Source organism: Hypomesus transpacificus, chromosome 18, assembly GCF_021917145.1.
Source record: "Hypomesus transpacificus isolate Combined female chromosome 18, fHypTra1, whole genome shotgun sequence".
Classification (NCBI taxonomy): Eukaryota; Metazoa; Chordata; class Actinopteri; order Osmeriformes; family Osmeridae; genus Hypomesus; species Hypomesus transpacificus.
In genome coordinates, this window is record NC_061077.1 from 1,164,322 (window position 1) to 1,179,776 (window position 15,455).

At 43.3% G+C, this 15,455-nt stretch overlaps 1 protein-coding gene across 1 annotated transcript; it reads right to left on the reverse strand.

Annotated features, from left to right (window-relative positions):
- Positions 1-953: 953 nt before the first annotated feature.
- On the reverse strand, positions 954-7,559 carry LOC124480588 (6-phosphogluconate dehydrogenase, decarboxylating-like). Its single transcript, XM_047040069.1, has 12 exons — positions 7,537-7,559; positions 5,253-5,328; positions 4,951-5,130; positions 4,621-4,686; positions 4,392-4,510; positions 3,945-4,149; positions 3,461-3,650; positions 3,038-3,168; positions 2,659-2,792; positions 2,035-2,134; positions 1,560-1,682; positions 954-1,093 (listed from the first exon to the last, which is right to left on the reverse strand). Exons 1-12 carry the CDS (start codon positions 7,542-7,544, stop codon positions 974-976), a joined length of 1,452 nt encoding a protein of 483 aa, XP_046896025.1. The 5' UTR covers positions 7,545-7,559; the 3' UTR covers positions 954-973.
- Positions 7,560-15,455: the final 7,896 nt, after the last annotated feature.

Genomic DNA, 15,455 nt, shown 5'->3' on the forward strand with positions numbered 1-15,455 from the left:
GAATTGTGTATAGCAAGCTTGAAAGAAAAAAAGGGATATAAATTAGGGGCCTGTATCCCAGTAGAGTGTTATGTCTAACAATGCCTCTGGTAGCAGAGATGGTAAGTAACAAAGTACAAATATTTTGTTACTGTACTTAAGTAGAATTTTCTGGTATCAGTACTTAACTTCACTATTTATTTTTCTGACAACGTTTACTTTTACTCAGTCAGTACTTCAACCATTACCAGAATCTTTTTTAACATGAGTATCTGTACTTCTACTTGAGTGAAGGATGTGTGTACTTTTGCCATCTCTGGCTATTATAAAGTGTAAAAAATTGATATGACATTCGATCGAAAGCAATTTCCGACCCTGTAGAGATTCTGCAACAAAACAGACATTGCCTGATTTCAGACCAGGTTTGTGACCAGCTACTTTATACAAACCACGGGTTATATTAAGACCAAAACACAGAGCTGAATACTGTTTACAGAGACGCTGGGGAGTAAGGACCACAAAAGCTCATTAAAAAAATTGATTGAAGTCTTTATTTAGCCTAATAAAATGCATAAATGTTAATGTTATACAGTACAGTGCAATAGTTAACTTTAATCCACGGTTAACTCTGAACTCTGGAGCAAACATGATTGGAGGAACTGGCGGTTGTCTCGTGGGCCCTGTTGTGAGGGCGGGGCCTCTGCTCTGAGGGCGGGGCCTCTCACAGCTTACCTGTTTGTTGTGACAGTGGATAAAGGCCCAACAACCGTATATCCACTACCTCATAAAAGTGGGGGGGTTACAACACTAAAACACTACTATGATCATTTCACCATAAATACAAATTAAAATAACACTTGTTTTTTTGTTTGTGTTGGGATGTGGGCTGGGTACAGTAGTCTTCAGTATTTAGGCTTGTATGTGTAGAAGGAATGTGGAACAGACATCTTATCCTGCAGGTAGTTGCATCACTGGCCGTGCGTGTGTGTCTTCCTTAAGCGTTGTAGGATGAGGAAGACACGTTTCCCCCGTGGCCTGTCCAGTTGGTGTGGATGTGCGTGCCAGGGTTAGACAGCAACTCGTACGTGTGGGCTCCAAAGTAGTCTCTTTGGGCCTGAGAGAGAGACACACACACACCAGTGTTAGCATAGTATTATTAATACCTCAGTGTTACAGTTGCACAGTATTATTAATAGGTATCTCCTTCAAGAATCTCTTCCAAGGTGAGAGGAAAGCATGGGTGCTTGTTGAAGGTGTTAGTTCCACTCAGCTCTCAGTCTTATGGACTCCTAGCCCCTCACCACACACACCTACCTTAGCTGACCCGGAACACGTGCAGTTTGCTTTAATCTCATGCAATTTGACATATATTCACAGGAGTCAGCCTTAAACCCTTTACAACGGGCGTGAGAGCGTGTGTGTGTTTACCTGTATGAGAGTGAGTTTAGGCATGTGTGTATATATGAGAGTGTAAGTTCAAGTTCAAGTCTTTTACAAGTAAGAGTGTGTGAGTGTGTATGAATGAGTGTGTGAGAGTGTGTGTGTGTGTGAGTGTGTGTGTGTGTGAGAGTGTGCTGTACCTGCAGGAGGTTGGCAGGGAGCATCCCGTGTCTGTATCCATCATAGAAGGAGAGGGCGGTGGTGAAGCAAGGCATGGGGATGCCCTGCTGGACCCCGGTACTGATCGTCCTACGCCAGGAGTCCTGGAGCAGGAACACACACACACAGGTGAATAATACTACACTGGACAACAGTCACAAAGCATACACTCCAGTGCCTACTTCTTCTGATGTTTTATGTCAGACTGTAGCATAGGCCAAAGTAACAAAACAATATGAGCCCTGCTGCTGTCTCGGCAGCATGGCAGGGAGGGTTGGGCCTGCATCACTTCCTACATCATGACATCACTTCCTACTTCCTGCATCATGACATCACTTCCTACATCATGATATAACTTCCTCCTTACTGCACCTGAGATCAGTCCCTACTTCCTGTAGGCTACCTGGCATCACTCCCTACTTCCTGTATCATGACATCACTTCCTACTTCTTGTACCTGGCAGTCCTGTACGGCGTTGCTGAAGAAGCTGTCCAGGAGCAAGCTCTGCAGCTCAGAGTCTCTGTCGAAGGCCTCCCTGATCTTCTCCAAAAACACACTGCAAAGGAACACAGCCTGTTAGTGAGGGTCCGTGCCTGTTACACCAGACATGGATGTAGTCATATCCATTGGAAGAAAGAAACATTTTGAAGAAGAAAAAAAACAATCTTCCCCATACAGTGTACTACAATAGAAAATCTCCTAGTCTTGACAGCATTTGGGTAATATTGTTGTACTACACATCCAGAGCCCATGGGGGAGATGTTTAGGAAGCCAAGCCATGTTTAAGAACCTCTGTCATCTGACAGACAGAGAGTTTAGACATGTAAAGGGATTAAGAATTGAGTCGCCCAGTTTCATCATCACAGAGATACATGACAAACAGCTGTTGACTTTGAAGCTCTGTAAACCTGCACCGGGGGCTAGGGTCAAAGGTCAGACATAAAGCCACACACGCAAGCACACACACAAGGGGGGCCAGGGTCAGAGGCGAGGCCACAGGGGATCCAGGGTCAGACACAAGCCCCCCCCCCCCACACACAGGGGTCAGACAAGGTCACAGTGTAGGTCAGTTGTACATACCTGCGGATGATGGAGCCCACTCTCCACATCAGAGCGATGGCTCCGTAGTTCAGGGACCAGCCGAACTCCTTAGCAGCCTGCCTTAGCAGCATGAAGCCCTGGGCGTAGGAGATGATCTTGGAGGCGTACAGCGCCTGGACAGGACCAGAGAGAGAGCACGCTCACCACTAACATTTCATCCGTCTTACAGGACATTCTGATAAACACGTCATCTCGCAAACTGTAGATTTAGCTGGAAGCTGTAGATTTTTCAACTGGAAAATGAAAGCACAAACCATGTTTCAGCAAAATATTGATATATTTCCTCCTATATTTTGACTAGTGACAGTGGCTTGTCCCCCACATATTCTCCATGGCCAATCAGAATGAGCAGCCTTACCTTTCTGATGTCTTCCAGGAAGCTGGCTTTGTTCCCGCTGAACTTGGTCCCCTGGGGCCCTGAGAGGGTCCTGCTGGCCTCCACCCTCTCCTCCTTCAGAGAGGACAGACACCTGGCGAAGACAGCCTCTCCTGGGAGGAGGGACGGGGGAAGAGGTGGAAGGAGAATCAAAAAGAGAGAAGGGAGACACAAAGAGAGAATCCCCCTGCGCTACACCCACCCCCCAGTGCCAACCCTGCTCCTGGAGAGATACCCTCCTGTAGGGTTACACTCCAACCCTGCTCCTGGAGAGATACCCTCCTGTAGGGTTACACTCCAACCCTGCTCCTGGAGAGATACCCTCCTGTAGGGTTACACTCCAACCCTGCTAGAGGTATCTCTCCAGCCAGTGTACAGCCCTACTGTGGCCTCGCTCCATCTCACCGATCAGAGTGACGGGCGTGCCAAACTCCAGGGCTGAGATGGCCGTCCACTTCCCCGTCCCCTTCTGCCCGGCGCTGTCCCGGATCTTGGGCAGCAGGTGTGTTCCGTCTGCGTCTCTGAACTTGAGAATGTTGGCTGTGATCTCGATCAGGAAGGAGTCCAACTCAGTCTTGTTCCACTCGTTGAAAGCCTGCGGGGGAAACCAGGAAATAACGAGGGGAAATGCTAGATTGCTGAAAATCCCAGCGATCCCGGTAATGAGCACGGTGATTCATCTAGGAATAATCTTAGCATAGTACGATCATGGGTTATGATGTCACAAGAATACTGCGCTAGTCATTCACAAACATAGGCGTGTTTATGATTCACCCTGTTTCAGTTATAGCCTGAATGAATGGAAATCCAGCTTGTTTTGGACTGCCAGATTGAGTCCACAGCCTCACAGACAAAGCTAATCCACCAGGCTGTTGTTGAGGAAACTGACCTGAGCCATCTCATCGTGGTCCATGCCCAGGACATCCTTCATCAGGTGGTAGGCCTCACAGATCAGCTGCATGTCTCCGTACTCGATGCCGTTGTGGACCATCTTCACAAAGTGGCCGGCGCCCTCGTCTCCCACCCAGTCACAGCAGGGCTCCCCGGTTCCGACCTTGGCCGCGATGCTCTGGAAGATGTCCTTGATGTGTGGCCTGCATGAGGATATGTAACAAGACAGTGGTAAGACCTAACGGCAGTTCTAAACAATCTTAGTAAGGACTATTGGAGCTCTGTCTGGTTTTAGTGTATCTATTCTCTAGGCCTCAGCACTTCTCCATATCATACAAGACCCTAGAATTCAAGAGCTCATCCCTAGGGTTCTAGAACTCATCCCCAGGGTTCTAGAACTCAACCCCAGGGTTCTAGAACTCGTCCCTCGAGTACTAGAACTCACCAGGCGTCTTTGTGTCCTCCGGGCGTCAGGGAGGATCCGTAGCGAGCCCCTTCCTCCCCTCCACTGACCCCACTCCCCACAAACAGGAGTTTCTTGTCCTTCATGCTCTGGCATCTCCGCTACACACACACACACACACACACACACACACACACTCGTGTTAGAGGACACTCTCCTGAAACTGAAGTTAACCATGTCCTCACAAACATCCAATCTTTAATGAACCCACTTTTGTGTCTCTGTATTTAGAGTTACCACCATCAATGATGATGTCGCCAGCTTCAAGAAGAGGCACCTGTGAAATAACACAGAAAAAAAAAGTTACATTTAACCTCAATCACATCCAAGTCAGTAACACTATAGATTTTATGGGTACATTCACCAAACTCATCATGACTATGCAGTTTTCTATTGCTGTTTATGCGACGTCTACAACTTCTAAGAAATAATACAACAACTACCTCTAATAATGATAATACTACCACTAACACTACTTCTACTACAAAAAGTACTGCTACCATAACAAATGCTACCATTAACTACTACAACTGCTACTCACCAACTTGTCAATGAAGTCATCTACAGCCTGGCCAGCCTTGACCAGCAGAATAATCCTTCTGGGCTTCTTCAGTTTGGACACCATGTCCTCCAGGGACTCTGCTCCGATCACCTTGGTCCCTTTCGCCTCATTCTTCAGGAAGTCGTGCACCTTAGACACGGTCCGGTTGTACGCGCAGACCTGCGTAAACAATAAATTGTAGGCTACCGGCAGAAAGTGGTGAGGAAGATCGAAATGTGAATAATGGGTAAAGATACAAACTAGAACTTTTAAGGTCTACGTGTGTCCACTGCAAGACTCACCACAAAGCCATGGTTGTTCATGTTCAGAACGATGTTCTGGCCCATTACGCCCAAGCCAATCAACGCAATGTCTGCTCTGAAAACATTTAATAATATTTGAGACTAATCACATAGGGACATTTGGTTTTAGACTGAGGAGGAAGTAACTACGTCCAGTAAATACTGGGGGATTTGTTATATCGCTGAATATCCCAGCGATCCCACTGCTTTGCAACAATGTGCTGTCAACTGTACCAGTCAAGGCCAGTTGATTTCACAAGACACCCATTAAATGTCAGATGGCTAGGTAGTGTGGCTGACCACTCGAGGTAAACATTGGTCCATTAATATATCGTGTTCACTAAATGTCAACTACATTAGCCAACAAACTGTCTAGCTACTATACCACAATCTAGCTTGACCAATGGGACAGATATAGCTAGGGATGAAGCTAGCTAAAACTCTAAGAAGCAGAGCCGCTGGCACACTTGTGGCGGGCATGCATTTGCCCCACCGCTTTTCAAAGTGGTATGGCTCCGCCCCACCCCTTTCGACTGCAACAAAATGAATGCACCTGTCAGTCACAGTGATCTCCTAGCTATGCCCTTTACAACATTGGATCAACTGACACAACAGACTCTGGTTCAAAGGCCCAAGGATTTTATGAAGTTATGTCAACATTCAAGTTTCTTTTTGGTCTAAGTTTGTGTCTGAAGATTTTGGAGCCAATAGAGACACTGAGTGTCATCTTACAACAACCTCAACTGTCTCTTGCGGAGGCAAAAACAGCAGCCTTTCGGACTAGAGGGATTTTATCTTCCCTGCGGTCCGAGACAGAGTTTGACAAACTTTGGCAAGACTGCTTGCAAAAACTGGAATGCCTTGATATCACTGAGCCTCGACTCCCAAGGGCCAGTCATTCAACACAAAAAAAACTGTGCAGCTTCCTACACATTACACTGCTTCCAAGCACCTGATGAATACTTCAGAATGAGCTTTTACGAGATTATTGATGCTCTACTCTGTAAAATTGAATCAAGGTTCGACCAAAAATGCTTCAAGCTATACCAATCCATGGAGACAGTGCTCCTTGCTGCGTCAAAGGGGGATACCCAGCCCTCAAAGGACCTTGCATTAGTGACTGCTCACTTTGGCACAGATGTAAATTCTGTCATACTAAGAAATCAGCTTGCTGTGTTACCAGAGTAAATGGGAGGCAAGGATGTCACAACTGTAAATGACATTATCAAAGAAATAAGAGGCTTGGGGGTGGTTAGCCGGCTCTACTCTGAAGTAGTAAAACTCATTCAAATGTTTCTAGTGATTTCTCCTCCTCTTCATCAGCTGAGAGATCTTTTTCCAACCTACGCCGACTAAAGAACTACTTGAGAACAACTACAAAAGCACAGAGGCTTAACAGTGTGGCTATTCTTCACACTCACCAGAAGAGATGTGCAGCTCTCAACCTAAATAAAATAGAGTACTCTTTACTCTTAAAAACAGCCAAAGGAAAAACACTTTTGGGGAGTTTTAATTCATGGAAAATACTACTAAAATATATTTAAATATGTTAAACACTTCTGAACCGCTTAAAAGCAGACAAGTTGGTTTCTGTACTTCTACGTATTAAATTAGATTTTTAAATAAAGGTAATGTGTTCCAATGTTCTTAACACTTACACCAATGTATCACTGCTATCTTACATCTTACATACAAAAACACAATTAAGAGACTTTGTTTAATGGCTCTATTTCAAACAACCACCTATTTTGTAGAAGAGAACTGTATAAAATGTATATACATTAAATCTTGACATTAAGTGTTATGAAATTAAAGCAAGTTTCTACGATATTCATGCCTCCGTCTATCAATGATTTTTTAAGTCCTCTGCTTTCAATACAGAGCTAAAATGAGTATATATTATCAGTGGTGCGGTTTTTCTAGTTTACTGTTTTAAACGACAAAGTTTTTTTGCAGTTGCTGTTCTGGCTGTGATTGTTTAGAATTAATACATTTTTGAAATCACATGACCCAAAGACAAAAAAATCCAATCATAAATCAAGCATGTACTTAACTGTACAATCATGTACTGTAACAATATTTTTACATGCATTGTTTGTAAATGTCTACTAAGTTACTCAAATGTATGTAAATGTTTACCATTATCCATTGTCAATCAACAAATAAAACAAATAGGACATAGAAATTGAGTTGTTCATTAAAATATAATCCCTGGTCCCAAGGAAAGGCCCCCGTTTACAGACAGTCTGTTTCGCAGAGAATATAAGTAAATTGCAATACTTACTGAGCCATGGTTTTGGTAAGGTTAGGTGTAGACATTTCAACAGACAGAAGCAGCTGCACACCAATGCACTTTTCTTGTACTTTCCGCGGTACTTAAAGAGGAGGAGACATCCCGTTCACGAGTACAAGCGATTTCTATCAGGTGACGTCAAATGAGCTCAAGCCCATGCGCTTCTCTAGATTTCATTGGTACAAAAAAACTGATCAGAGATATCGAACATGTGATTGGTACAAGGCCCCCGTAAATCTTATTGCGTCGCATCAATATCAACCCATAAAGGCTGATATTGATAGTCTACCTAGCCTAAGTGAACTCCCCAGCTGACACCCAACATTGCAACTGGTGGGTTAACTGAACTGGTTATGTTGCATAACCTGCTTTCTGGAATACCACTCTGGACGTCTGTGTCGGTGCTGCAGTGGCTACTGGGCAAGCTCAGAAGAGCGTGCTGACATGGAATTCTGCGTGCATGTAGGTTTGGGTTTTTGCTTAAACACTTTTACAAGCGTTGATTGGGATACTGCGTTAATTTTAAATAAATTGTTAAAACTTAAACTTTATATTTTACTGGGGCACCACCGATTTATACTGGGGCACGTGCCCCAGTAAAAAGGGTCTAACGTCGCCCCTGGAAGTGTGATAGTTCCATTATTGCTGTTACAATAGTCTTTTTTAAACTGCAAAGCATCAGTGTAGTAGAAACAGTTTGCATGTAATAACATCGGGATCAATGTGTCAGTTCAACAAATAAAAACATCCAAATACATGTTTTGTTAATCTTTTATTAACAGAGTAGCAGAACATCCCTGTCTCTCACTCAACACTGCAAGTCTATCAATACATGAAAAAAACATGCTCCATTAAAAATATTATTATAACTGGATCATTGTTCATGGCTTTTGCCGGTGGCCATTTGATGCTCTGTCAAATAACCTAATCCAGTTCATTAATTGGAAAGCAATTTACATTTGCGGAACCAGTTTTATAATCGCGAAACAAGTTTTAAATTTAGGAAACAAGTTCTAAATTTGCGAAACACGTTTTACTTTTGTGGTTCGTCCTAGACGCATTTGCAATACTTTTGGTCTCGTTTTGAGCCCACAGGGTTATTCCAGAGAGCAGGTTATGTGACACACCCGGGTACGTTAACTCCCCAGCTGACACCCAGCCTAGTAGCAACATTAGGTTTCTGCAACATTGTGAATCAGCTAGGTTAACTAACATAATTAAGGTACGCTAAGAAAACATTACAAAACTAAAGATAGTTTCTAATGATAGGACTACCGATCATTTTATTTAGACTAAAACATAAAAACAATATTACACGAAAAAACTATATTTGCGCTCGAATTAATGCAATTTTTTGGGGTACGCTCGCATTGATGTTATTGATGGATATCAAGAATTGCATTTTGGATATCAAAATCTCATCTGCTTACATTCCCAAGGGTCCAAAGTATCTAACCATGTCGAATAGTTGTCCAAACAATGAATTATATCCACACATAGCCACGATCTTGTTGCTTCATTCTTCCTTTGTCAATAATTTGTATTTCAGTCTCTCACGCACTATCGCTCATAGGGGGAGATGTGGGTCGAGTACAAACGCGGGGATAGTCTTACAATGGCCGCTACACTCAGCCCTTTCGATTGACATCTTGTTTGACCCAATAGGAGCTTCCATGCCCCACTGACAGCCCTCTAAAGCCAACTAGGTCTGTGTCTAGGTCTAGGTCTTTCTGAAAGTCTAGATGAAGCGTTAATGGGGTATTCCAGAAAGCAGGTTATGTGACATATCCGGGTATGTTAACTCCCCAGCTGACACCCAGTGTTGTAGCAACATTGCCAGTAGGTTGCTGCAACATTGTGAATCAGTTGGTGGGTTAACTTACCCGCTTATGTTGCATAACCTGCTTCCTGGAATACCTCCCTGAGCTCACCCTCCCTGAGGATGTTCAGAGCAGGGCCTTGCTTGGAGTTGTGCTCCAGTGACTGTCCCAACAACGAGAGATGCTGTTCTAACGGCTGTGGGCACCATTGCATCTTCCCTGTCTTGAACTGAGGAGTTTTGTCCAGGACGGCCAGTGTCCAGGAGAGCAGAAGTGCTGCCGGACAACCTGTGGCCACTCCTGCAGCAAGCCGTCCTGATTGGTTAGGAGGTCAAACATTCTAAGGTTGAGGTTTTTAAAGTACTGTATGTCGTTGGTTCATCTGAATGCAAAGGAGTGCCTGATTTTTTATCTACTATCTTTGTAGTGTTCTAACAAAAATAAAACTTTCAACGTAAAACTTTCATTCCTTTTCTTGTTCTTGAGCGCTTCCAGAAAACCTTTCAGGTGTGCTTCCAGAGATGCACCTTGCAATGTCCAACTGCTCTCACTCCTAGCCTCAACCACCCCACCCCACACTGCTCTCACTCCTAGCCTCAACCCCCCCCCCCCCCCCCCCACCCCCCACCCCCCACCAGCTCGATGCAAAGTTATGTTTAGGCCAGCAGTTGTTCCCACATCCTTTTATAAATGTACAGTTAAGCTAGCTGCTAGTCCGGACGTGGCCAGCGTTCATGTGGAATGCAGATGTTTTTTGTTTTTTTTCTTCTTTTTGCTCAGCAGTATGGTGCCAAACACATTTACATTTATTTACATTTACATGTATTCATTCATTTAGCAGACACTTTTATCCAAAGCGACTTCCAAGAGAGCTTTACAAAAGAGCATAGGTCAATGATCATAAATAACGCCCCAAAATCATTGTGGGTAGCCAAAACATGAAGCATACATTGTGAAAAGCAAATAAGTGCCATGAGGAAGAAACATATGAGCATGTAGTTCAACAAATGACAAATGAATCAACATGAACCTCAAAAGTGCAAGAATGTACCTGTAGAAAATCAAGCAGGTGGTGGCACTGCCACCACTAGCACAACAACAAGTATTTCCCCAGAACTATCCAGCACCTGGAACCTATCTGCCCTACCAACAAGGCCACCCTGGAGGCTTTGGGCAAGGAGGCCTGGCTCGAGGCATGGACAGAAGAAGTCAGCCTGGATGTTTCACGATTTGACTCATTGGGCCAGAAACTGTCCTCAAGGCCGGATGAACCATGGCTACGGCTACGGCTGGTTTACGGCCAACCAATATGGCGACCACAATACAGGCTGAAGAGAGGGAGGTATGAGGGTGAGCCAAATTGTGGAGACCTAGCAAAGAAGGCTTGGGATTGGAATAATTGCGAGGAAGTGTTGGGATATGTTTTATTATTTTTCTATATGATTTTTCTTTGTTAAAATGCTTGGCTACAATTGTATGTGTGTGGTGAAGGGAACCAGAGGCTCTGGAGTATCACACTCGAAGGGGTTAAGAGAGAAAGATCAGTCTCATGCCGGGACTGGTCCAGTATCACACCCCAAGAGTTAAGAAAGAAACGGCCGAGGTCCGCTGTGGGTGCATGGGGGTCAAATGACCACTGTGGAAGTGATGGCGGGTTTTCCCTATAACATCATTGGGGTTTTCCTTGGGGTAGCCACCCCATGGTTATAACGCTGCATAGTCTCATTACCTGTACTTTGAGCTCATTACCTGTCCTTGGATTTTATTACCTGTTCTTTCATTACATTACCTGTACTTTGATTCTATTAACTGTACTTTGATTTTATAACCTGCACTTTGATTTTATTAACTGTACTTTGATTTTATAACCTGTACTTTGATTTTATCAACTTTATTTTGACTTTATGACCTGCACTTTGATTTTATAACCTGCACTTTGATTTTATTAACTGTACTTTGATTTTATAACCTGTACTTTGATTTTATCAACTGTATTTTGACTTTATAACCTGCACTTTGATTTTATAACCTGCACTTTGATTTTATTAACTGTACTTTGATTTTATAACCTGTACTTTGATTTTATCAACTGTATTTTGACTTTATAACCTGCACTTTAATTTTATAACCTGCACTTTGATTTTATTAACTGTACTTTGATTTTATAACCTGTACTTTGATTTTATCAACTGTATTTTGACTTTATAACCTGCACTTTGATTTTATAACCTGCACTTTGATTTTATTAACTGTACTTTGATTTTATAACCTGTACTTTGATTTTATCAACTGTATTTTGACTTTATTACCTGCACTTTGATTTTATAACCTGCACTTTGATTTTATTAACTGTACTTTGATTTTATAACCTGTACTTTGATTTTATCAACTGTATTTTGACTTTATTACATGTGTACCAATCATCTGTCAAAACCCCTCCCTCTCAGTGGGGATAGAAGACCTGTGTGCCCTGCTGGGCTCAGGCAGAACTCTCTCTAAGACTCCTGACAAGACTGCTCTCACAAAGGCCTTTGTCTACTCTACTCTATAAAGTGAGACTGGTAACATTGACTGGTATTGCCTATCAACATTGAGACACCATGGTGTGTTGTATTGATTGTTTTATTTGCATCATTTCTTATTAAACTACAAAGAACTAGTTCTGGCATTTAACCGTGTATTCTTCTCCACCAAAATTAGAATATTATATATTTGTTTTAAAACATCTGGAAATTAATTTATCCGTGCCAGTCGCATAGAAGGCAGACCCTCATGTTCCCAGACTTCAAAATCCTTATTTTATGACAAAACACTTCAGCTAACACACCTCTCCATTTTGAAAAATATATGTTATTTATCTACTGGTGCTTTGCCTAATTAATAGAACATCTCTACAATTAATGGCTGTTTGAGATTTGGTCTTTAATGACTGTTAATGTCTTCTGGAGGTTCTGCTAAAAACCTGGAGAAGCTAGGATAACTCTAAATGACAGTACAGGCGGATGAAGGGGATGAATCACCCACTCACATAAGGTAGAGTTCAAACAAGAAACAGGCAACAAAGACAAGCAATTAGCAGTAAGAGGAAGGGACACACTGATGTTTTACTATTGCACTACCCTTGATGCAAACCCACGGTAAAATATTGTTAGAATTATGCACTTCAAATCCTTGATTATCTGCTAGGCCGCCTACGCTACTTGTTACATGGACCACTGTAGACTCACGGTATGGCGCAAGACAGCTAGCTAGAGACAGGTTGCTAGACTACAGACGTTGCTAGGGACAGTTATCTAGTGTGGAGGAATTAAATCTATACTGCTAATCTATGCTGCTATTATATATGTTCTATGTCTCTGGTTAATGAAGAACAATCAATACCTCAGATCTACTAAATGTGTAATGACAATGCTGAACATATATTCCAAATGTAATCAATGCTTCAATTTGAACAGATGAACTTATGCAACAGGATGTTTTTAAGTCTGTGAAAAGTGAACCATGTTATGCTGAATGTGACTTTTAGTGTGAAGAGAAATGCAGAAGGTCAGCATGGTGACTAGGGGAGGCAACATGGTATGGTAGAGCCCAGGGACTGGTGCCAGTACAGTGGACCCCTCAGCGCTGCAGAGTAAAAGTCTCAACATCAGGAGATATAGAGATGCATTGGGTGTGGAGGATGTAACTCCTCTGGCTGTTGGATGTCATCAGACCATCTGGTCTGTCCCACCCTGGACTGGTCTGTTCCCCCATTGGATATACTGCCCACCCTTGGACCAGACTCGGCTCCAGAACGAATTAAATGGGGGGGGGGGGGGGGGGGGGGGGGGGGGGGACGACATTTTTTTTCACAAGGGGGGCACGCATTTACAAAGCATGTATGACAGTCAAAATAAGAGCAGACCTGCATATTCTGCAGGAAAGTGTAGCAATCTTGATATTTAATTTATAGCCAATGCCAGTATTTCTTATTTATACTTTCACAAAATAGTTTTTTGAGGGGGCACAGTATTCCATTTGGGGGGGCATTGGAGCCGACCCTGCCTTGGACCCTTGCATCTGTGGTCTAGAAAGAGTGGTCTGGAGTCGCAGAGGTCCGATTATATCAGCTTCAATGCAGCAGTTGGAAATCAACAAGTACAGAGCTCTGGGATTGTCTAGGTTTCCTTACCCGCAACAGAGTTTGAGCTGGTTCACGAAGTCCAAATATCTGTCCCTGCCCCAGCATATATTACAGAGTGCAGTAAGATAAAAAAAAAAGATGAAAAGAGGATTGAGCTTTCTCATGCATCAGGGAGTTGTTCTTGTTGGCGCGTCCCACCTGCTCGGGTGCCGTCTCAGACCGGTTTCAAGATTGCTTCTGAAATGAAGAGATTAAGAACATAATACAGCCTGTTCCCAACACCCTGTGACACAATGTTTAAGCCTAAGCAAACTTCTTAGTTCATAAGACATAACTTTAATAAGCACAATGCATAACTTTAATAAGCACAATATATTCTAGAGACAGCTAGCTAGGAACAGGTTGCTAGAGACAGATATCTAGGTAGCTCAAGGCAGCTAGCTAGGAACAGTTTGCTTGGGACAGGTTGCTTGGGACAGGTTGCTTGGGACAGGTTGCTAGGGACAGGTAGACAAACACAGGTAGATCTAGCTAGCTAGCGACAGGCTAGCAGTAAAGAACAGCATCTCTCAATAATAAACGATGCTCTGCAAAGGAAGCGTTGAGAAAACCTTGGCTCTCGCCGACGCCCACCCCTGAGCTTATTGGCATCATTTCATTCATTCAAAAAATCGAGAATGCAAGGAAGTAGGTCCAGCTGTTGACCATATCGGTGTCGGTATTTTGGTCAAAAATTGAAAGATAAAAGATGTAACCTGAGATGGTTTGGTGTGTTCATGTTTTCAGCCATTTAATAGTGAGGTCACATAAACTCTCGACAAAATATGTGACCAATCAATGTATTTTAAAGCCCTGCACACTTGTCTATGGAAGTCAATTACAGGGAACTTAATGTTTAACAAGACCAGCACTTTATCCTTTCAAATTCGGATTCAATATGGCCTGCTCTTTTATGTAAAACTATTAATGGAGTGGAAACAGCTTCCACTCACTTGCGGTGTCTAATTAGGAGCATTTTTACCATCAAAATTGGTCAGAGTGGTTTGAGGATGTGGAAATGTCTTATTTCACTAATTGCCTCTTCTATACTGCGTCAGACAGCCCCTTGTGAGGGTCTATAAAGCTGGAGGGTGTAGGATACTGGGGAGAGGTTGCAGGACTAAACTGCTCATCATGAGGGTCCATTTGAGTTTGGTTCTTCTTCTCCTGCTGGTGTGGAACGATCTGGAGACTTCTGCGCTCCCTCTAGATGAAGGACTAGGACTACAGAGACATCAGGTTAGTGATAGAAACCTAAAACAGAACTTAATTTGTTAGACTGATATTGTAGCGGTGGCATAGTGGTGTTTCTGACGAACAAATGTCAGTTGCTTTGTTACCCCTCCCCCATGGGTTGAAGTGTTCATGTTGGGTATTTTGCCATTTTATACCGAACATAATTCCTGTAATGTTAAAAACTAAACCATTAAAAAACATTGAAAAAAAGTACAAAGTGCGGCGTGAGAGATGAGACAACATTGCTGTGAGTGATGAAGAGGGTTGAACTCTGTGCCCAGGACCGGGCTTCAGAGCAGAGGGGCTTGCTGCTGCAGATGTTAGCGCAGCTGTCCTCAGACTACCCAGACTCCAACCAGCTGCATCTGCAGAGAGACCAGGAGGAGAGAAACCAGGAGAAGAGAGACCAGGAGAGGGACCAGGAGGAGAGATCACTCAGAGCACCTCCCCGACACAGATTTCGCTGTAAGAACTTCTTTTGGAAGACCTACTCCATCTGCTGACAGTTGCTACGGTGACATCGACCAGCCCAACCACCAGTATCAATGTCCATACTTAGCAACAAGTGAATTTATGAATAAACAGCAACCAGATAAAGTTAAACCAGTTTTATCCTTGATTTCTGAGTGGAGTGACAATGAGTGGGTGATCTCAAAGAATGTCAGGTCCCTTCCTCTGAGGACTTTAAAACA

What these genes read in the sequence shown, in the direction of transcription:
- LOC124480588 (XM_047040069.1), bottom strand. An exon ending in TGAACAACCATGGCTTTGTG is followed by an intron (nt 5,131 to 5,252) that starts GTGAGTCTTGCA and finishes TTGTTTACGCAG; the next exon opens with GTCTGCGCGTACAACCGGAC. An exon ending in TCCCTGCCAACCTCCTGCAG is followed by an intron (nt 1,094 to 1,559) that starts GTACAGCACACT and finishes TCTCTCTCTCAG; the next exon opens with GCCCAAAGAGACTACTTTGG.